This window comes from Crotalus tigris, unplaced genomic scaffold, assembly GCF_016545835.1.
Source record: "Crotalus tigris isolate CLP2741 ecotype Arizona unplaced genomic scaffold, ASM1654583v1 scf7180000023827.205595, whole genome shotgun sequence".
Classification (NCBI taxonomy): Eukaryota; Metazoa; Chordata; class Lepidosauria; order Squamata; family Viperidae; genus Crotalus; species Crotalus tigris.
In genome coordinates, this window is record NW_024100212.1 from 31,249 (window position 1) to 55,725 (window position 24,477).

General features: G+C 41.1%; 2 protein-coding genes across 2 annotated transcripts in view; one reads left to right on the plus strand and one right to left on the minus strand.

Moving 5' to 3' along the window:
• Positions 1 to 724: 724 nt before the first annotated feature.
• On the minus strand, positions 725 to 23,569 carry LOC120298251 (guanylate cyclase soluble subunit beta-2-like). Its single transcript, XM_039321766.1, has 15 exons — positions 23,486 to 23,569; positions 22,915 to 22,988; positions 22,219 to 22,313; positions 20,557 to 20,717; positions 19,466 to 19,562; positions 17,758 to 17,957; positions 17,522 to 17,615; positions 10,220 to 10,323; positions 8,911 to 9,127; positions 7,527 to 7,847; positions 6,606 to 6,754; positions 5,193 to 5,339; positions 3,836 to 3,990; positions 3,466 to 3,626; positions 725 to 843 (listed from the first exon to the last, which is right to left on the minus strand). Exons 1-15 carry the CDS (start codon positions 23,567 to 23,569, stop codon positions 725 to 727), a joined length of 2,178 nt encoding a protein of 725 aa, XP_039177700.1.
• SERPINE3 (serpin family E member 3) overlaps positions 10,251 to 24,477 on the plus strand; it is a 41,605-nt gene continuing 27,378 nt past the window's right edge. The window contains exon 1 of the mRNA XM_039321764.1: positions 10,251 to 10,307. The gene's annotated coding sequence lies outside the window, so the exon portion shown is untranslated. The remainder of the gene's footprint in view (positions 10,308 to 24,477) is intronic.

Consider the following 24,477-nt stretch of genomic DNA (forward strand, 5'->3'; position numbering starts at 1 on the left):
GGATTTTCCTTCCCCGGACACCAAAACAGCTCAATTTTTAAAAACTGCAAAAAGCACCATTTTTAAGCATGAAATTTAACCCCGAATCCTATTATGATGTCCGTTTTTACATTTGGGTCAAAAAATTTTTTTCACCTCTGAAGCACAAAAATCTCTGACCCGGCATCAGGAATTTCCTTCCCCGGACACCAAAACAGCTCAATTCTTAAAAACTACAAAAGCACCATTTTTAAGCATGAAATTTAACCCCGAATCCAATTCTGATGTCCGTTTTCAAATTTGGCTCAAAAAAAAATTTCACCTCCGGAGCACAAAAATCCCTGACTCCGACATCAGGAATTTCCTTCCCTGGACATCAAAACGGCTCAATCTTTAAAAACAACAAAAATCACCATTTTTAAGCATGAAATTTAATCCCTAATCTCATTCTGACGTCCGTTTTAATATTTAGGATCTACCCTGGCTGCTGAAAAAAAAAAAAGAAAAAGCAGTAAGTCTACCCTTTTACAAGTATATCCAGTGTGTGTTCACATATTTGCAAGACGTACAATAAAATGAACTGGATTTTGACTTTATTTCCAGCATTTATTAAAAATCCCTTGATACATTTTTGCTAATCTATCTGGGGTCCAGTACCAATTATATAAATCACTTTTTAAGTGTGAGTAAAGTGAGAAAATTACAAGAACTCGCAGAAAGTCCATAGTGTAATGGCGGAACTTTTCTAAAAGAGAATGCAAAGTGCTGAAGGAGTGTGGTTATTGCTAAGATGTTTTGAAAGCAATGATTCTTTTTCCTCTTGTGATTGTTCTCCATGACAACTTTCAGCTTCTGATAGGTTATCTGGGGGCAGAGGGAGAACAAAGGTGTGAGAAAAACAATTTGGAATATTCTCATTAAAGTTTGAGCTGTGGCCAGAACCAGTTTGTCAGCCATTCTATGGATCGCCCCCTGCTAATTCCTTGTCAGTTTTCATAGGTGAGAATTGCTATTTTCATAAACAATAATAGTAAAGTTCATGTAACTGCTTGACCAAGTTCAGTTCTTTCCTCTCAAACCTGCAAGTGTGTGTATCTAAACAAAAAAAAAAACAACTTACAAAACTCAAATATGTAAACAACCCAACGGTTATATCCATGTTATACTTCATGCCAAGAGAAAAGAATAGTTCTCTCTGTTCCTTAATAATTGATTGTAGAATATAGGATCGTAAGAAGTAGGGAGTCCCATGAAATTGATGTTCTTTGTAACTTAGAAATTCTTAGAAATAATTTTCAATTTGCTCATAACCGTGATTTAAGTGCTGCTGGACAGCTTGTTTCTACTTTTCCACCAATATTTTGCCAGTTCCCCAATGAGGTGAGTTAGACTGAGTGAGGGGAGGTTCATTCAGATGCAATCAATCCCCAGGTTCTAAATTTCCTCATTCCTAGATTAATGCTGCTACAGGTATAATGCTGGAAAAGACCACATGTTCTTTGTGATTCCTTCTCCAAACTATGGAACTATGATAAGCAGCAGCAGGCCTAAAATGGCTCCTGAGTAAATAAGACAGATGCACAGTGTAAAAATCATAGGGAATCTGATCAAAGTGTACCACCATGTAACCAATGCCTAACCCCTCCCCCATCTGCATATAGTGAGCATACTATACATGTTTTCATGAGATACTACTGAAGAATGCTACTGGGAATTCTGTCATCAAATCTGAGGGATTACTTTATCTAGTTGGTTCAGAAAAAAAGTTTTTAAATATGTAATAATTAGACATAGTATCTATAATAAATGGAGGCCTTCCAGCAAGTCAGTTTTTGCCAATCACATTCCACTATAAGCCAACCTTGAGCTAGCAGTGTGCTGCAGCTGCCAAAAAAGCCAACACAGTGCTGGGCTGCATTAACAGAGGGATAGAATCAAGATCACGTGAAGTATTAATACCATTTTACAATGCCTTGGTAAGGCCACACTTGGAATACTGCATCCAGTTTTGGTCACCACTATGTAAAAAAGATGTAGAGACTCTAGAAAGAGTACAGAGAAGAGCAACAAAGATGATTAGGGGACTGGAGGCTAAAACATATAAGGAACGGTTGCTGGAATTGGGTATGTCTAGTTTAACGAAGAGAAGGACAAGGGGGGACATGATAGCAGTGTTCCAATATCTCCGGGGCTGCCACAAAGAAGAGGGAGTCAAGCTATTCTCCAAGGCGCCTGAAGGAAGGACGAGAAGCAATGGATGGAAACTGATCAAGGAGGGAAGCAACTTAGAACTAAGGAGAAACTTCCTGACAGTTAGAACAATTAACCAATGGAACAACCTGCCTCCAGAAGCGGTGAATGCTTCAAAACTGGAAGTTTTTAAGAAGAGACTGGACAGCCATTTGTCCGAAATGGTATAGGGTTTCCTGGCTGAGCAGGGGGTTGGACTAGATGATCTCCAAGGTCCCTTCCAACTTTATTTTTATTATTATTAAACACCTGGCAGTCGGCAGAATTAGTCTGCAATACTGCATTCTAACCACTGCGCCACCATGGATCAGCTCATTTCTCTCTGCTATATATTTATAATGACACTGAATAGTATCAGAAGCAAAAAGAATGGTTACCAGGGCAAGGAATAGAACAGGTAAGGTAGATAAGAGACTTGACAGATTTTCTTCAAAACTGTAATCATATCTGATTGTTGAGATGGAAACTTCTAGACTAGTACATACAGTACAGTCCTGTCAGTGTACTGTAAATGGGCCTCTAATTTTCTGACATGCAATTGTAGAATTATGAGACGGGACTGACTTTTCAGAATGTCAGTGGTAGTTGAGCCTCGGAATTACAGTGAAAGACATTGGGGGATATACAATTTTTTGCTAAATCCTCCAACTATGGTGGGACTACCACTGCAGTATTCCCATTGATCATAGCTGGCTAAGAAGTCTGGCAGTTGAAATTTAAAATCTCATTACAACAGGTTGAGGAAGACACTCATAGTATGGACATTTCTGATATATATGTATGGGTAGTCCTCAACGTATGACCACGGTTGAGCCCAAAATTTCTGTTGCTAAGTGAGAAATTTGTTGAGTGAATTTTGTTCGATTTTACGACTTTTCTCTCCACGTTTGCTAAGTAAATCACTGCAATTGTTAAATTAGTAACAGGGCTGTTAAGTGAATCTGGCTTCTCCATTGACTTTGCTTGTCAGAAGGTTGTAAAAGGTGATCACATAACGCGAGGACAATGCAATCGTCATAAATATGAGTCAATTGTCGAGCATCCAAATGTAGATCCACGGGACCATGAGGATAGTGTCATGTATGAAAAATGGCCATAAGTCACTTTATTCAGTGCCATTGTAAATTGTAAGTTGTAAGTGGAGGACTATCTGTATACACACACACAGGCACGCACACATGCACACATGTATGCAAGCACACACACACATACATACACACACATTATATTACATACCATTGCTAGGAACATTCCTAGAAGTCTCTTCAAGCCGTCCCATTATTTCATCCTCAGTAGCATTGAGATTTTGTTTCAGGAAATAGGTTGACATTTTCCCTTTGCCTTTCACCTTTATGTTTCCCCTTTCTGCTATCTCAAACACTTGAGGAGGAAGTGCTCTGTGCAGTGCAAGAAACAACAAGAACAACATATAGAGTTCATGACTTATTGCTAACTGGCCATAGCTGGCTAGCACCGCAAAAAGTTATAAGCAAACAAACCATATTTTGGCTTAGCACAATATGCAGAGCAGATTATGAGATTTAATCCTGGCACAGTCAAGTTCCCGTCTGATGGATTTGGTGTTTCATTGCAAGCCCTTACTTACTTGAATGTTGTGGAGCCGATATGGATTTTGTCTGGCAATCCATGGCTTTCCATCCTGGAAGCTGTATTGACAGTATCACCAAATAAACAGTATCTGGGCATTTTCTCCCCGACTACACCAGCCAACACTGGTCCGGTGTGTATCCCAATTCTAATCTGTTGAGAGAAACACAATATGCAAGACACAATGTGGAAGAGGTTCTTGTGGAAATATATTCCTTTAGTGAGTTCTGGAAGAAATCTAAATTATTCTTTTAACTCTTTGTGTGTGTGTGTGTGTGTGTGTGTGTGTGTGTGTGTGTGTTTCTTACCATTTCTCATGAAGAAGATGCCAGAGATCCATTTATATAAATAATCTTTCCCTTGCAATTGTCCCATCAGGGCCCTCATTTGAAACCGGGATTGATTTTGTATTTTAAGATTTGTTACATATGGTTCATAATTTGGGGTTTTATTAATGTTTTCTTTCTTTTTTATGTATCTCAACCACCTTAGAAGGGGTTTATCGTTAAAAACACCACAGAGATATTTCAAATAAATATTTTAAATAATTTTGAAGAAATGAAAAGGTTGCCTTGCTTATATTTAGTGATTTTAATTGGTTGAACAGAAGTTGTCTTGGCAGTTATTTATTTATTTATTGGGAGTAGTTTCTATTCAAGTTTAGAAAAATTAAAAATAAAATCCCCACTCAGCAGGCTCCTGATTTAAGAAATGCCTGTAGGAGGGAAGGGGAACTGAGGGATGAAAACAAACAAATCCAGAGACTTGTTCCTTATATCAGGGGGCCTCAACTTATGGGCACAGCCCACTACCAGGCTGTGGCCTACTGGCCACTGGGCCACAGGACAGGCTGGCTAGTGTGCGCACTCACCCCATTGTGCTCAGGCTGCTGCCACGCAAACAAGGTGCTGCACAGTGAAAACAGTACGCCCTGTAGCAAAAATGGGGCACCACATGGCAAAAGCGGGGTGCTGCACAGCAAAAATGGGGCGCCACACAGCAAAAATGGGGTGGCACTAGCCCATGTGGCAAAAATTGGGTGGTGCTAGTGAGCGTCATGTGGGTGCTAGCACCGCCCCGTTTGCGTCACATTTGTGCGTGCAGGTACATAAAATGCTTCTCCCTCCTTTTCCCTCCGGCCCACCAACCAAGAAAGATTGGAGAACTCTGCCTTATATGATACATCAACATTTAGCAGAGAGAGTAGCCATATAAAAGGAGACATTTCAGGAAAGGAAGAAGAAAACAATTGGTGCCTGCTATAATCATTCTGTTTTAATTCTGTCTCTTCTCTCTGCTGCAAGTGAGATGGCTTGATCTTTTTCTTTTGTTTAAGTCTTAAAACTATGAATTACCTGTATAGGTCTAGTGGTAATAGGGTTCATAACTTCTCTTGCAGCAATTCTCATGCCAAGGGCAAAATTAGCCACCCTTTCCGCATGACTGGCAACTGGGACTGGAACTCCTCCTACAACCATGTAGGCATCACCAATGGTTTCCACCTATAAAGCAAGATGCATAGTGAAGTACGCATGGATACCCACAACCATTTGCCTAGGCTGGCATGCTGGTGCCTGCCAGATATTTGGATTGCAACTCTTACATTCCACTGCTAGTTGGAGCTAATGGGAACTAAATTTCCAAAAGTTTTGTAAATGAACATAGCAATCATATCTCCTTATTCATTTATTTTATTTAATAAATGTATTTGCTGCCTATGTCACTGTGGGAATAATCTAGGCAGATTACTTCTATTTCTTTCATTTTACTTGGGGAATCCTTCATTTTACTTACTGCAATGCTTTCTTGTTTTAAAAAAAATATTTTATTAATAATTTCTAAAAGAAAAAAGGACAAATGAACAAGTGAAAGAAAAGAAAACATGGGGAAAATTGATGGAGAAATATAATATTCAGTAAGTGGATTACTGAGATTGTACAGTTAATGCTCAATATATTGTTGATGAGAAATTAACTATAAAAACTCAAGTACATTAAAAATATGAGAACGCTGACTGATGCAGCTAGACAGGTATATTTCATTTACCACTAAGCAAACAATGGTTGAGACATTGGATTGCCCTGGCTAATCAATAAAAATACATTACTGTATATACAGTAGTTATCCATGTCTTTTCCAATCCGATATTTTCCATTCACATGTGATTGCAATAACATTAATAGCAGTAGCAATAGTACTTAGACTTATAAACTGCCCCTAGGACTTTATAGCATTATCTAATCAGTTTACAGAGTCAGCATATTGTCCCCAGAATCTGGATCCAACCTTGGAAGGATGGAAGGCTGAGTCAAATTTGAACTGGTCAGGATCGAACTCCAGGCTGTGGGCAGAGTTTGCCTGCAATACTCCATTCTAAGCACTGAGCCACCACGGCTTTTTTAAATTAAAAAACTGTTGCCAACATTTGTTAAAATCAAGTAATTCAATTCAAACCAAAAATATCTTGTTAAACAGCTAGTATGGCCAATTGCTGGAAATTCTGGGAGTTCCAATCAAAATGTTGGGGATGGCTGTGAGAGCAGATCAATCTCTTTGCAGGAAGGGAAAAGTGGAGGGAATGGTTGCAAGCCAGAAAATTGCTAAATTATACTAAGCAATGTCTAGTCTTGAAGTTGGTGTAGGAAGCTCATGATTTTCAGGATTCATTCTCCCTTCTTGCTGCCAATCTAAAATTATTCATCCATTCATCATATGCCCTTGGGCTGCAAAAGACAGCAGCAAATGTTATAAACATCAGCAACATTTACTTTATAAACTCCATGGATGCTAGTCAGTCGATCAAACTTGGAATACATTAAATTAAGCATGTTCACGATCTGAATAGGTTCACAGACAGAACAGATGTTTGTGAAAGTCACTACGTCACTGAAAAGTATTGTGCAGCAGCTAAAATCTCCTGGGGAATAAACAAAAAAAGAATAGTCAATTTTCAGAAGCAACAGTTTCTCTGTTTTTGGTTTTTAATACGGCAAGAATAAAATACTCAATCAAAAAAATGGTTAATGGAAAATGATCTTTAACTATTGTCGCCACTTGCCTGAATCCTACTAAAAGCTGGAAAACAAATCGCAGCGTATGTGACCTCTCACTCATTAATATATTATAAAGGTGTGCATATTGATGGATTGACCCTAGTGGTTTAGATGCTAGGCTTTATTGAAATAAGTTGATTGACAAAGAAACAAATTCTTGTGTCATTTCAGAACACACGAGTCTGAAAGCCTCTCCTTTACACTTTCTAAAATCTAGTTTACAACAAAGTTTAGAAACACACACAATTGGTCCAACAATGTAAGTAATAGCATGCAAATCCCTAGACAACAGATGGATGATCTTGAAAAAAGTCATGTTTGCATGTCCACCCTCTTGAAGCAACAAGGTGTATGCCAAACCAATGGCCATTATCATTGTTGTTAAAATTATGGAGACTGCATATAGTTTAGTTTTGTACTTATCTGTAAAGTAAAGATTGTGGAAAATACCTGTGTGCTAAATATATGTCCTGTTTTCACTTGGTTCCCAGGAAACCACATCTCTATGCAAACCAAGTCCAAGCACACAAAATCTTAGCTTCGAAAGGAGTATTTCCAGATATTCAGTTGAAGTCCTTACCCTTCCAGGACATGCCATTTTCTATTTGATAATCAAAGACAATAAAATTGCCATACCTGCTTTGACTTTTTTGCCTTCCTTCAGCTGATTAGCCACATGTTTTGGTAACATGGCATAGAGTAAAGTTTCCGATTTCTTCTTTTCTATCTCTAGGTTCTTAGAGAGAATCCTGAGCTCTTCCTTTTTTCTTTCTAGTTGGTTGGATAGTTCTATCTCTGCCAGCCGCTGCTGGTTGAAGAGGATGAGGTCTCTTGTTGGGTCATGCTGGGCAATGTCAGAAAGGTGCATTTCTTGTTCTTCTAACTCATCTAAACTGCGGAGCTTTGGTGAGCACAAGTAAATCATGCTGTGAATGCAGTCCATCCAGATCATTTGTCCTTTTCCAAATAAACACATTATACAATGCTTTCCATTAGGCTTAACCTATGAATTATCTGTATCTTATCTAAATAAGTGTCAGTAAACTGAATGTGAAGATTGTAAATTCTGTGGGCCTAATGTCTAGATTTCACAGGTTTTGCAAATGCTTCAATACCCTCTTTTATTTTGGGTTTAGAATTTAGGATCTAGGATCTTTCATTCCTGTGTAAGGTCTTGAAAGAGTTAAAGGCAACAGATCGATCAAGTTCACACAGTGCAATAACATCAAGATTGGCAACTTCTTACAAATTATTGTAATCTTCAAGTCTTTCCCCCTTTGGTATCTCCAAAATTCCTCTAAAATTGTGCTATCAGAATTTGGTGGTAAACATCTGAATTAGGACAGCATTATTCCCTCTCAATTTAGATGGAAAATGAAAGAAACTCAGCTGATTTTTTTTTTTTTGCAAGTTCTACAACAGGGATTAAGAACTTTATAGGTAAAAAAAATGTACACATGAGATCGAGAATAAGAAATGCTAAATGAATGAGGAGTGGGTACAGAAGTGAATGATCAGTATGAAAGAAGTACATTAAGGTGGGTTGGTCACATAAAACAATGAATCAAACTGTAAAATAAATCTATGAGGAAAGGGTGAATGGATGAAGAGTAAAGGAAAATCCTAGAAAGATCATGATAGGGTGGGATCCTCAAAAACAAATTGTCTCAAGAACAAAAGACTGTGTTAGTTATGGACATGGTGGAAGGCAGCTTGCTTCGTAAATATAGAAAGATATTGAGGTTACAATGAATGTGACTAGTATAAATTACTTTCAGCCATGTTTCCTTTCCTTTTCTAATCCAATGGCTTTCACTCCTTATTTCTTTTCTGCACTCAGCATAATGTTGCTTGTCCCCAAAGGAAATATCATGACAGATAGGTAGGCCTTTGCCATCACTGAGCAGTTAATTTAATTTACTACTGGCTACCTGACTCTACCAGAAAATGATTACTGTATGCTAATTTTATTCCTTCTTCTATTTTTCTTAAATTTCAAAAGTTTACAGAAAATGTGTACCTCTGAGCTTCAGCGCAGGCCGTTTCTTCACTGACTTGGACATAATTTCTCTCCTTATCTTGAGAACAAACTGGCTGTTGATAAACTTTTTCATGCAGGAAATAGTGAAGGTGACTTGTGGATGAATAATAGAAAAATACTCATCTAATCTGGTTCCATTTATTTGCAATCCAGGTACAAATTTCTGAATATTTACACCGGCCTGTTTGATTTTCAGCTAAGGACAGAACCAAAAGGTAATTTCAACAACTAAAAAAGACTTTTTAAACCTTCTTCAGAAACAATGGGTAACAAAACATTACCGGAAAATTAAAGTGGAGCCACTTGAAACATGTTTTTCATATCACTGTAAAACTGGGTTTAAGACTGGATTCTGTAAGGGCCCACACAACAGTCAGTAACTTCCCACTTGCATACAATCCCAGCCTCCTTTTTAATGGTTGTAGGCATCTTCTATAATGCTGATATATGATTAGCGTACCAGTGAAAATAACTATATGAGTTCTCACTTTTTTGATGAAAGGAAATGGTAAATAAATTAATGCATTAAGCCTTTCATTCTTACAATATCTATTTTATGTATATATTTTTTAAAAAAAACCTTGCTCCCAACCAGTTCCTCTAGTAACAACTCCATATCACTGTCTCACACCTTGCAAGCTATGATAGCCATTTTTTCCAAACCTAATCCTCACCTGCATGACTATCCTGCCTTGACTTTACATATTTTTACTAATTTTAATAATTTATGTACTGTTGCAGCAAGTGTTGGTCTAATAGAAACGACTAAGCATGCCCACACCAGCCCACCCTCTAGCTCAATGGTGGCAAATCTATGGCACGGGTGCCAGAGGCGGCATTCAGAGCCCTCTCTGTGGGCACGCACACCATCACCCCAGCCCGCCTCCCCCCACGGCCTCCTCCTCACCAGCAGCCCCCCCGGAGAGTCACCCTCAATCATGGCCTGCGCGGATCAGTACATCCAAGGACATGGCAGCCAGGCAGCAGGGACATGACACCACCCCTGCTCTGTATTGCGCGCAGTTAATACTGTGGGGCGCAGGTGGAAGGCGTAGCTGCCATAGCACTGCTGGGCCACCTGGGTGATCTGCGGCAGACCATAGAGGCAGTGGATGGCCCTGTGGGTGGGGGCGGAGCTGGGGCAGAGTGGGTAGGGGCAGGGGGCGGAGCAAGGGTGGGGAGGGGTGGCGGAGAGGGCCGGTTTTGGGGCACTTGGTCTCTAAAAGGTCACCATCACTGCTCTAGCTGAATGGTTAAGTCCAAAGAATCCATCCCAAAGTTTCCTTACTGTTTCATCAAACACGAGGTGGAAAGGAAATGCGTGGCAGAAGGTTCTCTCGTCAAGCCAAAGCCTCTCAGGGAACAATGGCTCAAAGGTATGTAGAAGGTTTCCTGTAGAAAAGAAACAGATTTTTTTCTGGAGTTTGCTTCCTTCTCCCACCTGATCCCCCTCCCAGCCAGCACGACTAACAGAAGACATCCGTTTGGGAAGGTCTTGCGGACAATTTCTGGATTATTTTCCACTTTATGTTCGCTTATCTTTCTCTTCAGTGATCAATTGAAATAATGCTATCATTTTGTCAAAGAACTGCACTGAGGTCAGTGTGGTGCAAGATCTCTGTTTTAACAAAATGGAGCACCAGTGGCTGTCCCTTTCGCATGTAAAGTTAATTCCCTGAATTAATATTTTTCCCAATCATTCAAACAGAATTTCCTTAATTATCACTCTAAATATGATAAATTTCACTTGACATGGACTGGCATCCGTAGTTCCTATGATTCTATTGAGAGCAAAGGTAGCCTCCCTTTAGTTCAGGGATCCCCAACTCCCGGGCTGCGGCTGACTACCAGGCCTCAGCCTGTTCAGAACCAGGCTGTGTGAATGGTGGGCGAGTGTGCTTGTGTATGCAGCTTCACTTGCAGAAGCGGCGGGTGCTCGCACTTGTACATGAAGCTCCATTTGTGAAAGCAGCAGGTGCCCACGCCTGTCACTCGCACAAAACCATCCCCTCTCCCCCCCCCCCCGGCTACCAAGCCAAAAGGTTGGGGACGGCTGCTTTACTTGGATCGTTGTTATTTTGGTTACATGGAAGAAGACAAAGCTAGCCTACATAAATTGGAGCTTGACCTTGAATCGGTTGAGTTTTCTGCAGAAATGAACTGCATGATTTTGGCAGCTTTAAAAATGGAATAACAGAGTGTTTTTTTTTTTTTTAAAGAAACATGATATTCCTGAGTATTCAGATTCCCAAGTATTTAAAATCACATGACAGACTTGATAAGTGTGCTAGATAGGCTAGCCCTTTCTATGACATAAAAATATCATCTTTTACTATTGTCAATTCTATGGAGACATTTATTTACTGATTTATTGAATTTATTTGCCACCCATCTCGTAGTCAGTGGTCAAGTCTGGGTGGCTACCAGCATTAAAACCTTAAAATCTTAATGTTGTGTCCTGAGCCTGCAAAGGCAGGCTTGGGACGTTGCAATGGTCCCGGGCAGTTGCAAGCTGCCCGGCACCAGACTGGCTGGCGCCGGCTTTGCGCACATGCGCGAAGTGCAGAGCGCACCAAATATTGCCATTTGGCCCGGGGAAGCCTTCTTAAGAGAAGCAGAGAGGCCTGCGTGCCTCAGAACTGTAACAGAGCTGAAGAAACAACAATAAAGGCTTCTTGACGCTACGAGATGTTCTGTGCTTATTCGTCATGAAGCTGAGGACTTAACACTGGCAACGAAGGTGGGATGTCTTACAATCAATTAAGAAGAATTGTAAGCTTACCCAGGAGTCCTGAGAGCATCTAGGAAGACGGCGTTAAATTCAGCACCTGCCTGCCAATACAGCAGCATTGGAGGTAAGCTGGCTGATAGACCCTTTCCTTACAAAAGAGAAAAATGGCGAAGATAGGAAGGCTCTCTGAATTTGATGTCACGCACCCAGAAAGATGGGAGTCTTATGTGGCCAGAGTAGAAAACTACTTTAGAGTAAACCAAGTTAGAGAAGATGGCTTAAAGGCCGCTACCTTGCTGTGTGTTTGTGGTCAAGATGCATTTGAAATTGCTGAAAACTTAGCAGCCCCTGCGCCTCTTGAATCTGTCACCTACACAGATTTAAAAAAATTACTAAAAGAACATTTTCAGCCCAAGTTGTCTGTTATTGCATGGAGACATACTTTTGAACAGAGGGATCAATGGGCTGGTGAAACAGCTAAAGAATACATTGCAGCTTTGAGAAGAGCAGCTAAGCCTTGTGAGTTTAAAGACTTAGAAGAAAGGCTGAGAGACAGATTTGTATGTGGGCTTAGGAACAGAGACTTGCAGCAGAGACTTTTTGCAAAGGAAGATATATCATTCCAAGATGCCCTGAGAGAGGTTACTGCAGAAGAGGCAGCAGGTGGGGCAATCAAAAATATGAGGCCTATCTGAAGCACTCCATAAGCTTTTTCCGTGCACCATGAGAGAGTCCAGGAGAGCTCGGAAGAGGATCCTGAAGATGAGGTGGATCATCTCTACCCAGCCAAAGAAAGGAAGCAGAAGGAAGGCAAAGAAAAGTCTTCAGCTGTACCCAAGTGCTTCGGGTGTGGAGGTCGCCATAGGAGGACCGACTGCAGGTTCCGTTCTGCAATCTGTAGAGCATGTGGAAAGCAAGGCCACATAGCAGCTGTGTGTCTGGGCCATCAGAAGGTACAACCCCGAGAAGAATTGCGCCTGAAAGGTACCAGGGTCCCCAGCCAAAACAGGGTGGGTTTCTGTGCATCACGAAGAAGCATTTATAGGACAGGCATACACAAGCCACTAAAAAAGAAACTGTCACTTAAGGTGAAGTTGCAAGGAGTTCCATTGGTCATGGAACTAGACACTGGGTCTGCACTTTCAATTATTTCCATTCACACATTCAGGAAGATTTGCTCTAGCAGTGGATTCCAGGCCAAGCTTAAGCCATCCAATATAGTTCTAACAGACTTTCAAAACTCCAAGGTGTGTGTTAAGGGGGAGGCCACCCTTAATGTACAATATAAGGATTTTGAAGGTCCATTAGATGTATTGATAGTTGGCGGTGAGTGCACGAGTCTCATAGGACCCGATTGGTTTGAGGCCTTGGGAATACAAGTTACAGGACTTAACAGTTTGCAAACAGTAGGTCTACGAGAAGTCTGCAAAGAATTTGCAGATGTCTTCAGCCCGCAGCTGGGAACATACAGAGGGCCCCCAGTTTCCTTAAAGTTGGACCCCACTGTCACTCCTATAAGAGTAAAAGCAAGGAGAGTACCTTTTGCTTTAAAAGGAAAAATTGATGCTGAATTGGACAAATTGATTCAGCAAGGAGTCTTAGAACCTGTTGACTCCAGTCCTTGGGAAACCCCCATAGTCATGCCTCTTAAGGCTAATGGGGACATTTACATCTGTGCAGATTACAAATGCACTCTAAACAAGGCATTGCAACAACATGCGTATCCTGTACCTGTAGTCAGCCATATTCTGGCCTCCCTCAAGGGGGGGGGGCGTGTTTTTGCAAAGCTAGATTTAGCACAGGCTTATCAACAGTTACCTGTTGATGAAGCTGCTGCTGTAGCACAAACCATTGTAACACACAGGGGGGCATTCAGAGTCAAAAGACTACAATTTGGAGTAAACGTGGCTTCTGGAATTTTCCAAAGCATAATGGAAAATACCTTGAGAGGTATACCAGGGGTTTGCCCCTATTTTGATGATGTTTTAATTGCTGGAGATTCCACTCAAAATTTAGCTGAGAGATTGAGGGCTGTCTTGCTGCAGTTCCAGAAAATGGGCCTCAAACTCAAAAAGGACAAATGTAAAATTGGGGTGCCTTCTACAGATTTTCTGGGATTCAAAATTGATGCCAATGGGATTCATCCTGCTGACTCCAAATTAAAAGCCATCATGCAAGCTCCTAGGCCTAAGTCCAAAGCTGAACTACAAGCTTTTCTGGGCCTCTTGAATTTCTATAATGCTTTCATTCCTAACAAAGCTAATGTAGCTGAACCACTTCATAGGCTTCTGGACAAACAGGCAGTGTGGCAGTGGTCACAAGCATATGAAGCAAGCTTCAATGAGGTTAAGGCATTACTTACATCCAATAATGTGCTTGCACATTTTAATGAAACTCTTCCTGTGTGCATTGCTTGTGATGCCTCCCCTTATGGGGTGGGAGCAGTACTTAGCCATCTAAGACCTGATGGAACTCAGGTTCCTGTTGCCTATTACTCCAGAACCTTGTCTTCTGCTGAGCGAAACTACACCCAGATAGACAGGGAGGCCTTAGCTGTTGTTGCTGGAATTAAAAAATTCCATGATTTTTTATATGGCAGACATTTCACAGTCTACACTGACCATAAGCCTTTATTGGGGTTGTTTACTACAAACAAACAAACAAACCCCCCATATCATCTCCCCCAGGATGCTGAGATGGTCCATCTTTCTGTCAGCCTATGATTTTTCTTTAGTTCACAAACCTGGCAAAGAAATGGGCCATGCTGATGGCCTCAGTAGATTACCCTTACAAGTAGTAGAGGCTGATCCGGCCCCTGCCATCAACATCCTTTCCATTCAGGTGCTGCCTGAGTCACCTTTAAATGCCAGGGATGTGGCTGCTGAGTCAGCCACAGATCTCACACTCTCTCGCGTATTATCCTGGGTTTTGTCTGGATGGCCAGAGAGTTGTCCAGGTACTGAGTTTCAGAGTTTCTGGCTTAAGAAACATGAGTTATCCACTTTCCAGGGTTGTCTGCTGTGGGGCAGCAGAGTTGTTATTCCTACCTCAATGAGATCTAGGGTCTTAGGTTCCCTTCATGAGGGCCATCCTGGCATTGTAAGAATGAAGGCGCTTGCGCGCAGCCATTTGTGGGTTAGACAAGGAAATTGAGGCTAAGGTGCATGCATGCCACCTTTGTCAGCACTCACTCCCAGAAATGCCCCAGGCTCCTGTACATAGATGGGAGGACACACAGTCACCTTGGTCCAGGGTGCACATTGATTACGCTGGGTCCTTTCAGGGTCAATTCTTCTTGGTTATTGTTGATAGCTATTCAAAGTGGCTTGAGGTTGTACCTGTCTCTTCAACCACCGCTGCCAAGACCATTCAAGTAGTGAGGGGGATTTTTGCTGCACATGGGCTTCCGGATGTTTTGGTGTCTGACAATGGCCCTCAATTCACCTCTTCCGAATTCCAAGCTTTCTTACAGGCCAACATGATTCGTCATGCCACCTCTGCACCTTTCCACCCTTCCACCAACGGTATGGCTGAACGGATGGTCCGCATCACCAAGGATGCTTTAAAGAAACTGACCTATGGGGACTGACACCACAGGTTGGCAGACTTTCTTCTTGCACCGCACCACACCTTCTACTTCTACTGGGAAAAGCCCAGCTGAACTTCGCTGGGGGTGCAAACTGATTACTAAACTTGACCGGTTGCACCCGGACAGACTGCCTCCTAAGGCTACACAACCCAGGGCACCGAGATATCTGCAAGTGGGTGCCCCGGTATGGACCCGTAATTACGGGCCAGGTCACTTGTGGGCTCCTGCTGTAGTATGCAAGGTTACTGGTCCTTTGTCATACGAGGTCTCGTTGGATGACGGTCGTATCCTTCAGCGGCATATCGACCAGCTGCGTACAAGACTGGACTTACCCTCAGAAACTCCTGGGTCTTTTCCAGGGGGGGGAGGGGGACCACTATGGGCAAAGGGATGGGTGTTGGCAGCAGCCGGACCCAAACAGAGAGGCCACAGATGGCCTATTCCAAGATTCCGCAAGTGTTCCGAACAGGAATCCATGGGAACTAGGAAGCACACAGGCACCAGTGCCTACTCCAGCCAGGGAGTCACCCAGGGGGCATACTAATCATTCACAAATACCATTTAGTACTCCAGTCAGGGAGAATAACCCGGAGCATCCTAATAACTCAAACATTGCAAGAGAGCTGGCACATAAACAGTCTAGTTGGCCCAATACTGCTGCTGTTTCCAGAAGGAGGCATTCACACAGGGAGGTGGTCGGGGAGGCAAATCCCAATTCTGACACCTCTGGCACAGATGGGGGGGGGCAACTGAGTTTTGGGGAAATACTGAAACCCCAGACAGTCCCGTTACGGGACTGGGAAGCAAAGGAATGCAGCCCCTTGATAGGTCCAATGTGGGCCTGGGAGGCCCTACAGCAGCGGTTCTCAACCTATGGGTCACGACCCCATTTGGGGTCGATCGACCATTTTCCGGGGGTCGCCAAAGAAGGCGATCCGCCATTTTCTCCCCTCAGGGGGCACCGCCGCGCATGCACGCTGCGCATGCGCAGAACGTTTGTGTGACGGGGGTCGCCGTCACACAAACGTTGAGAACCGCTGCCCTACAGAGTTGCCTAACAGTTGCAGTTTTATAGAAGGGCCAGAGAGCCTGCAACTAGGCAGGTCAACCAGGTTATTGGGAGAACAAAGTCCTGGTCTGACGAGCCCGGTGGGCAAGCAAGCAGACCAGGCAACAGGGCACAGTCCATGGGGACCACCAGGGTCTGAAAGAGGGGGCAACTTCATGTCATCCTCTAGGCAAAATGAAAAATTGGGGATTATCAGGGTCTAAGGAGATCACAGAGAGTCAAGAGATCTCCTAAGTACCTTGAAGACTTTGTAACTCTGCTGGAAAAGCAGAAACAGTGAGAGGGTGTCTGTTGTTGGGAACAATGGAAATACGGGCATTGGGTATTAATCCCCAGAATAATAGCCCGGTACCATTTGGAGCATGGGTTGGCACACCACACTCGTGTCGAGGTCGCGTGTAACTATTCATATAGTTTATTAGTCTTAGCCGGGGGGGGGGAAGGGGTGTTGTGTCCTGAGCCTGCAAAGGCAGGCTCAGGACGTTGCAATGGTCCCGGGCAGTTGCAAGCTGCCTGGGACCAGACTGGCTGGCGCCGGCTTTGCGCGCCAAATGTTGCCATTTGGCCAGGGGAAGCCTTCTTAAGAGAAGCAGAAAGGCCTGCATGCCTCAGAACTGTAATGGAGCTGAAGAAACAACAATAAAGGCTTCTTGACACTACGAGATGTTCTGTGCTTATTCGCCATTAAGCTGAGGACTCAACACTTAACACATAAATATCTTTTAAAGAATAAAAATAAAACTCCCAATCAAGATAAAATCATTGTCACAAGACAGAGAAAGAGGGATCCGGATGCTCAGGAAGCAGGGGGAGCAGGGATTACCCCTTAATTCATCACTCACCTCCACTGTGATGCTCCCCCATTGGGGACCCAAACCATCTGGCAGAGCCAGGTCTCCAGGCCCTTACAGAAGGTCAGATGGGTGGAAGCCAAGATGTTCCAAAGGGCAGGAGCCAGGGCAGAGAAGGCCCTTCTCCTGGACCATCCCAGCCGTAATTTGTTGCTACATAGAGCGATTATAAATGGTACCGTAAAACTGAGGATGTATTCTATCGAAAACTATGCAACTCTTGTCTTGTGAATCAGCCACATCCTCTCATCTGATCTTTTTCTGTAATACTGCACATATTCAGCAAACTCAAGACTCTTGCTTGTATTCTTGAGATCCAGATTTCATCCATCACTTATTTACTAACTTACCTGCCTTAGAATTAACCGCAAGTCTCAAAACCTCACAGAAAACCTCCCGCTCAGCAGTTTTTTCCGTTCCTTTTTGAAAAACCGCATCCCGTTGCTGAAAGGAAAATGATATATTAAATCATCTCCAAAAGAGTTTTCCTATGATTTGTGAACACAGCCCATAATTTAGAAATGTCCCTATTTCCTCTGCTCTGTATCAGCTCCTCTGTTCTTTCTATAGAATGAAATATCATCACCTCTTTGTCTTTCTGAGACCCATCTTCACATACAGAAATTGCTTGTTCCTCGACGTTGGGCTTCACTGTCCCATTTGTCTGTAAAATAAAAAACACCACGTGCTCCTTCTTCCCAGTGCGCTCCTCTTCTACATTTTGTTCAAGGATCTCCAGGGACACTTCACAATCAAAGAAATCTCTGGCTACTGCTTCAATAATTCCTATGTAAGAAAAAAAATTAACAACCTATTTTAGGGCAATATGTGAAACCCTTCCAAAGTGGCTCAGCTCTTAAGAAACTTCATGAAAGTTTCTTATCCCTTTCTCTCAGTAGCAGCCACATAGCTTTTAAAAGCTTTTCAGGTTTAGAGCAATTTTCTCCCCCATCACTGTTCTTCCAAAGTTCTTTTTCATTGCTCAAGAAAATTATTCAAACCTCTTAACAAGCTTTGCAGTGAAGTCCAAAAACACAAGAAAGAAATAGGAATCTTTCTTAGGATTCAGGGAGGATTTCTAGCAGGATGAGATAGAATTTAACTAATTGGAAACCCAGCATATAATAGTTTTAATTATAACACACACACACACAAACAAACTAATCATTCTAGGGCAGACATGTCAAACTCACGACATCACATGACGTCATGCAATGTATCGGGACTGTTTTGCCATTGCCGGCAATGGGGTGGGCATAGTTTCCGTGTGACGCATCCGGCCCGTGGGCCGGCAGTTTGACACCCCTGTTCTAGAGCTTTTTTCTTAGACCTAGTACCAAGGTTGCTGATCAAACAATTGGTTGCAGGTGACTTAATCTGATTTCAGCTTTGCTTTGTAAATATCTGAACATCCCACTCTCCATCTGACTTCCCTCCCTCCAATTAGTATCATTGCAAATGAGAAGCTGGCAAACTATAAAGTAGAACACAACCCTTAGCCTTATCCAAAGACCTTATTGGAAAATAAAAATAGTAGATGACTTGACTCAAGTGCTTTGTCGGGAAGCACGTATTCCTGTTTAATAAAAAGAAAAGATAAGATAAGTGAAACTGAAGCTGAAGCTGGCTGAAATTCTCCCTACTTCTTCCAAATGTGTTCATTGGTCCAAAGATTTGGAGATTTCTGGCGCAGACTATTGTTTATCTTTCTCCAATTTGGTGTCATCCAGATGTGTTATATAATCTACGTAACTTCCATTCCAATCTGTTCTGGTCTTTGATGATGGCCTTTGTGATCCAACACATTCCAAGACCTCTCCCTTCTTAAATATCTCAGCAGCTTTCTTCTCTGCAAGTCAAGGTCATCTCAAGCTTTCTAAAGTGCTCCTTTCTCTCTTCTAGGCAACAGTTGGGCAGATACTTCGCCTTTGTTACTTCATTTTAACTGTGTGCCCTAAGACAGACAAATGTATCATCCTCTAAAAAGTATCTATTAGAATGAATAATTATGAATGATCACATTTACACCAAATTATATTCTAAAACATTTAAAAAATTGATGGCACAAATAGGGGGCCCTTTATGCAAAGGCATAAGACTTGGAATAAAGGGGAGGGGTGGAACAACTATGTCAAGGTCACGGAGGTTATTGAGCTAAGTAAAGAAATCCCATCCAACCCACCCACCCTGGCCCAAGTAGTCAATTCCAGTGCTCAGTATACTTATGGAAAGGTTCCCACTCAGTTTGAGAGTTGTATAATATACATTCCATTGTGAAAATGGTGCCTTGGTACCTGGGACAATGTGACACAAGCCTTTCCTGTCTGAGTAATAGTGGAGGAGCATTATCCCATCTTTCCTTTCCACTCGAAATGATGGTGCATTCATTTTCTAGGAAAGGACAAAAATCTGTTTCATTTTCTTCCAAAACTCCTTAGAGCCTATTCTAATACCCACCCGCATTAAAAATTCAATTTTATCTTTGCTGCACAATTTTCTTTCCATTCAGTATATATAATCCAAAGGCCAACGTAGAGGAATAGCAAAGGAAGGGATGCAAATTGCAGAATGACAAAGGCATGGGGAATGATTTTCTGTTGGTGAATAACAACTTGACAATTTGTATCTGAGATTTGTTCATAGTACTGGAAACATTGGAGAATGTCTCATATTTCAGTAACAGAATCAAACTCTGATTCATAACTGTTTGGACCTGTTCGTGTTATATGCCATTTTATTCCAATTTTCTTTTCACAATGAGTTATACACAAAAAGCTCTCTCCTTCTGTTCATTTTCTCATACTTTTTCTTAAATACGCCCACTGCTGAGGCATAGTAGTGCCTGTAAAAATTATTTGTCACAGTTGAGAATGACTATGACATGAATTGAAAGGTAATTAATTTCTATTTTAAAATAATTCAGTGGCAGAAAGAAACATTTTTCATGTAATTCCCTTGGCTACAATTGCTTCATTTCAGTATTAATGCAAGACACATACAATTATAATGAAAACAGTAACTCAGCCTTCCTCTGATTATAATTCCCCAAATTCCTAGAAAACATGCACGGCCCACTGGGAATTCTGAGTGTTTTAGTCTAGGCATTATATTTCATGTCCTACAGGTAGCTCTATGAAGGCAGAGTAAGCTTATTGCAATAAGAAAGAGGATAGGTTACAAAATTTTGGAAAATAGACATGTGTATCTTTTCAGTGAGTTTATTATAGCAGGACCAACCTATCACCTTTGAACTTTTAACTGAGTTTTGGTTTAATGGGGAAGCTGCTACTCACTTGTTTGGTATCACAAAACTGTTTTTCTGTTCTTGTTCTACAATAGTTTGAAACTGTCTATTCTGTCACACCAAAATACAAAAAACAGGTACCTGATAGGACAAAGCAAGGTAGCTGTGTAAGGAATCCAGATTCTCAATAAACTCCATCAAATTTCCTCCTAGTGTCCGTAACATTTTATCATATCCTGATGTTTTGCAGAAATTAAAAAAATATTGCCCAAAAAGCTTCAGCACTGCCTCCTCTGGCATTTCTGCATGGGAAAAAAAGCAGATTCTAGAATAATGGCATATATATAATGGCACAGCAGAAAGTATGTTCCTTTTCTCACGAAGCTGCTTTGCTTTCTCTTTCCATGATACCATCCTTGGTAGTACCACAACTTCAAGACTTCATTCAGTTCCTCCATTCATTAATATAATCTGCGACACAAGTGCCTGACTAGCCTAAGAAGTGATTCACATTTACAATTTGATTCAAGGGCTCTTAAGAGTTGACTAAGGACTTCTTTTCTTTTTTGAAGCCTTATTCTAATCCAGGGGTAGGCAACCTTGGCTCTTTTATGACTTATGGACTTCAACTCCCAGAATTCCTGAGCTAGCATCTAGTCTGATAATGGATCCAAACTGAGTTAAAGTCTCCAGCAACTATTAACTTGATTCAAGGAGAGAAGTCACATAATGTAAAAAGTCTATCTGTTCAGCAAAATATATGTGCATACGTGCACAATGTCCACTGATTCTTGGAATGATTTCAGAGATTCAATTTGATAAAATCATCTTTGAATTTAATAGTGGCATTGAAACTTTACATAACCTGGTAGGCAGCTCTATTAAGACAATTGTGATGGCACAGCTGGGCACAAAACAAAAATAAATAATCCAGGAACTTTTCATGTGTTAATCGACATAACAACCAAATATTACAATTAGTAAACCAAGTGCAACCCATAGTTTCAAATTGCAAGATAGTACTTGAAAACAAATCATAGTTTATCTGCTAGTCCTTTTCTTATATGTTACTAATATGAAAAGGAAGAATTACACATTACAATTTAGTGTAATATGAGAGCAGCACAGACTGCAATCATTTAAACTCCTTTAAATTAATTTGTTTAATAGTATTGAACTCAGACAATTAATTTTGTGGAAACAAAGGACTGAACTGCAGGATTCTTGAGATTTAAAATGATGCCATGACGGAACAGAAATATACTGTAGGAAACAATTCAGCTCAAAATGAATCAAATTAAACAGAAGAGAAAATATTTTAAAATGTAGTTAAAATATAAAATGAAAAAGGATTTTTTAAAAAATGAAAATAATTACTAAAACCTGTAAGAAAGGAAATAAATATCTTTGTTATAGTCAATGACCAGAACTATATGCAATTATATAAGGTAATTAGAATAAAATGAATTAAACTGTAGAAATAAAATAAGGCATTACGTGAAATCTAAAAGACACAAAACTAATTTTCTAGGTTGCTAGAGCTGTTAGACAAATGATTACAAATGTGTTAAAATACAAAATAAAGCAGTATAAAATACTTTAATTCTAATCCAATCATTATTAAGTTTTAAGAGATAATTGTAGGAAGATGTGCAAGTAGATGTATAAATTTATCTGGGATCGCTTAACATTATACAGCCTTAAAATGATGATAGCTTCAGAATTCTTCCTATCACATCCATAAGCGGGAATAACACTATTTCTTGGCAAACAGTAAATTAAAACTTGTAATTATTTCAGTACTTAGCATGTTGCAGGCTTCTTGGACCAACTTCACAGTCAAAGAATCATCATACACCGTATATGTCATAAAGGTGTCTTCAATTCCAACCTGGGCTCTGTGAAAATACCAAAGAGAAGATCGAATATAAAATGAATAAGGAACACAATTTGCCACCTGGTTTGTGCCATTTGGCTAAAGCAGGGGTAGTCAACCTTGGCTCTTTTATGACTCGTGGACTTCAACTCCCAGAATTCCTGAGCTGGCTCAGGAATTCTGGGAGTTGAAGTCCACGAGTCATAAAAGAGCCAAGGTTGACTACCCCTGGGCTAAAGCAAAACATTTTACAGATATTTAGAGTGCAAGATTCCATTGACTCCAAATAGTTTACTCAATTAACTGGGTAGAGATGTCTGAATGCCATTTTTTTTAAAAGTTAAACGCCTTAGCCAAAAGCAATGTTATGGCCTGCTACATTTTGGAATCTAGTGGGGCAATTACAAAGTCAGTTTATACATTAACATCAAAGAGACTTGTAGCAATACATAATAAATGGGTTGTGGCAGAAATGAATGTGGATTGTACCCTGCTCTTAACCCGAAGCACAGACTCTTGTCCTGAATGCACCCAACCCATTCTCTGGAATACAGGTACTGTATCTCCTTGGTTCCATGTTCTTGCTTTTCTAGTGATAAGGCTGTGGGGGTATAAATATTTACTTGAGCTTTTCCCATGTTTCTTCACCAAATTTCTCTACCAGGAGGGACTTCAGGCAGGAGTTAATAAACCCATACTAGAGAGAGAGAAAGAAAAAAAAAGGAAAGGGCAGAGAAATTCTCATGAATGTCCTGTATAAACATAACATTGCATATGCTTACTTTCCACCAAGCTGTGTTATTTTATGTGGAGTACTAATATTATGTGAGAAGGAGCTTCCTTCTGACCATTCCCCCCCCCCCAGTTACTTAATTTTATAAAGTATCCTGCTATCCTTGCAGCCATGTGCCATTACCCAAAGAGAAGACTTGGAAAGAAGACTTACCATGGCACTGTTATGTCACATTAGGCAGGACTGTTCTTCTTGGTGCAGGTGACTTACTCCTTATAAGAGTTTGAGGACTCAGTATTTAAATATCGGGTGAATGTAGAGAGGAGGGTCCATAGGGAAGGCTGTGTTGACTTCTGCCTGTTAAATTTCAGTAGAGACTTTGAATGGCCATGGTTGGGGAAACTGAGCGAATCGAATTCCCATGAGTATTGAAGCATATTTTGAAATCAAAATATGTTTACTTGTTTAGCTTTGCTGTTCTTGTTACGATAATTCAGCACAGAAATCACGGAACATTTCTTAAAAACCAGATTTCCAGAAAACATTGCAGACTACAGGAACCTTTTGTGCTTCAATATGAGATGCAGATAAAACAGAGTCATCCCCAACAGCCCGTGCTTGTCTTCAACAGTGAAGGGTCACAGGGCAGAAAACATCCTGCAGCCTAGAACGCTCTACGCACATTTGTACTACTCAGGTGACTTTGAGGACACAGGTAAACCTCCAAATGGCTTCAATGACTCTCTAAAAGAATGCAAATGACCAGCTATCTACAAGGAATATATATCCTCCCATTCCCCACCATCCAGTCAGAGCTGAAGAAGCTTCTTGGATGAGAAGAGAAATGTCTTCAAAGAAAAACAAGGAAGTCCAGTTGCTTCCTGAAAAAGCACCTTTGGAACAACCATGACCCAAATGAGTGAGAACCTCCATAGACATTTGTTAATAACAGAGTGAAATTGTGCAAGAAATACTAATGGATAAAATGTTGTGTCTGCTGTTGTAAAATTAACATGCACATTTTAACTTCTCTGGAGTCAACTTAAGCTTTCCTTTCTGCTCATTCACCCTGGTGGTCTTTCTCTCAGGCGTCCTATAGTCCAGTCCCAGAGAGTGTGCTGCAGCAAAGGACAACATAGTTCTTCACACTGAAGCCATCTGGACTGGTATTTTAGTGGTGTGGCATTCTTCATCATAACTGGGGGACACAGCTTGGGGACACAACACAGTCATAATTCTGACCTCTTGGTCTCTGATGATCTGACCAATCCTATTTTCCCCCCTCTGTCAATCTTTTTCCTTTGTGTTTTCCTACCTTTCCTTGTGTGTTCTCTTTCAGAAAATGGCAAGCTGAAAGAACCATTTTATTTACTGCCTCTTTTCCATATCAAAACAATGGATGGAAACCACTCAAGGAGAGAAGCAACCTGGAATTAAGGAGAAACTTTCTAAC

What these genes read in the sequence shown, in the direction of transcription:
- LOC120298251 (XM_039321766.1), bottom strand. Translation starts at nt 23,569, where the DNA reads ATGTTTTCTGGAAATCTGGTTTTTAAGAAATGTTCCGTGATTTCTGTG. An exon ending in AGAAGCCTGCAACATGCTAA is followed by an intron (nt 20,718 to 22,218) that starts GTACTGAAATAA and finishes TTTCCCATGCAG; the next exon opens with AAATGCCAGAGGAGGCAGTG. An exon ending in GCATCCATGGAGTTTATAAA is followed by an intron (nt 5,340 to 6,605) that starts GTAAATGTTGCT and finishes CTTGCTTTATAG; the next exon opens with GTGGAAACCATTGGTGATGC.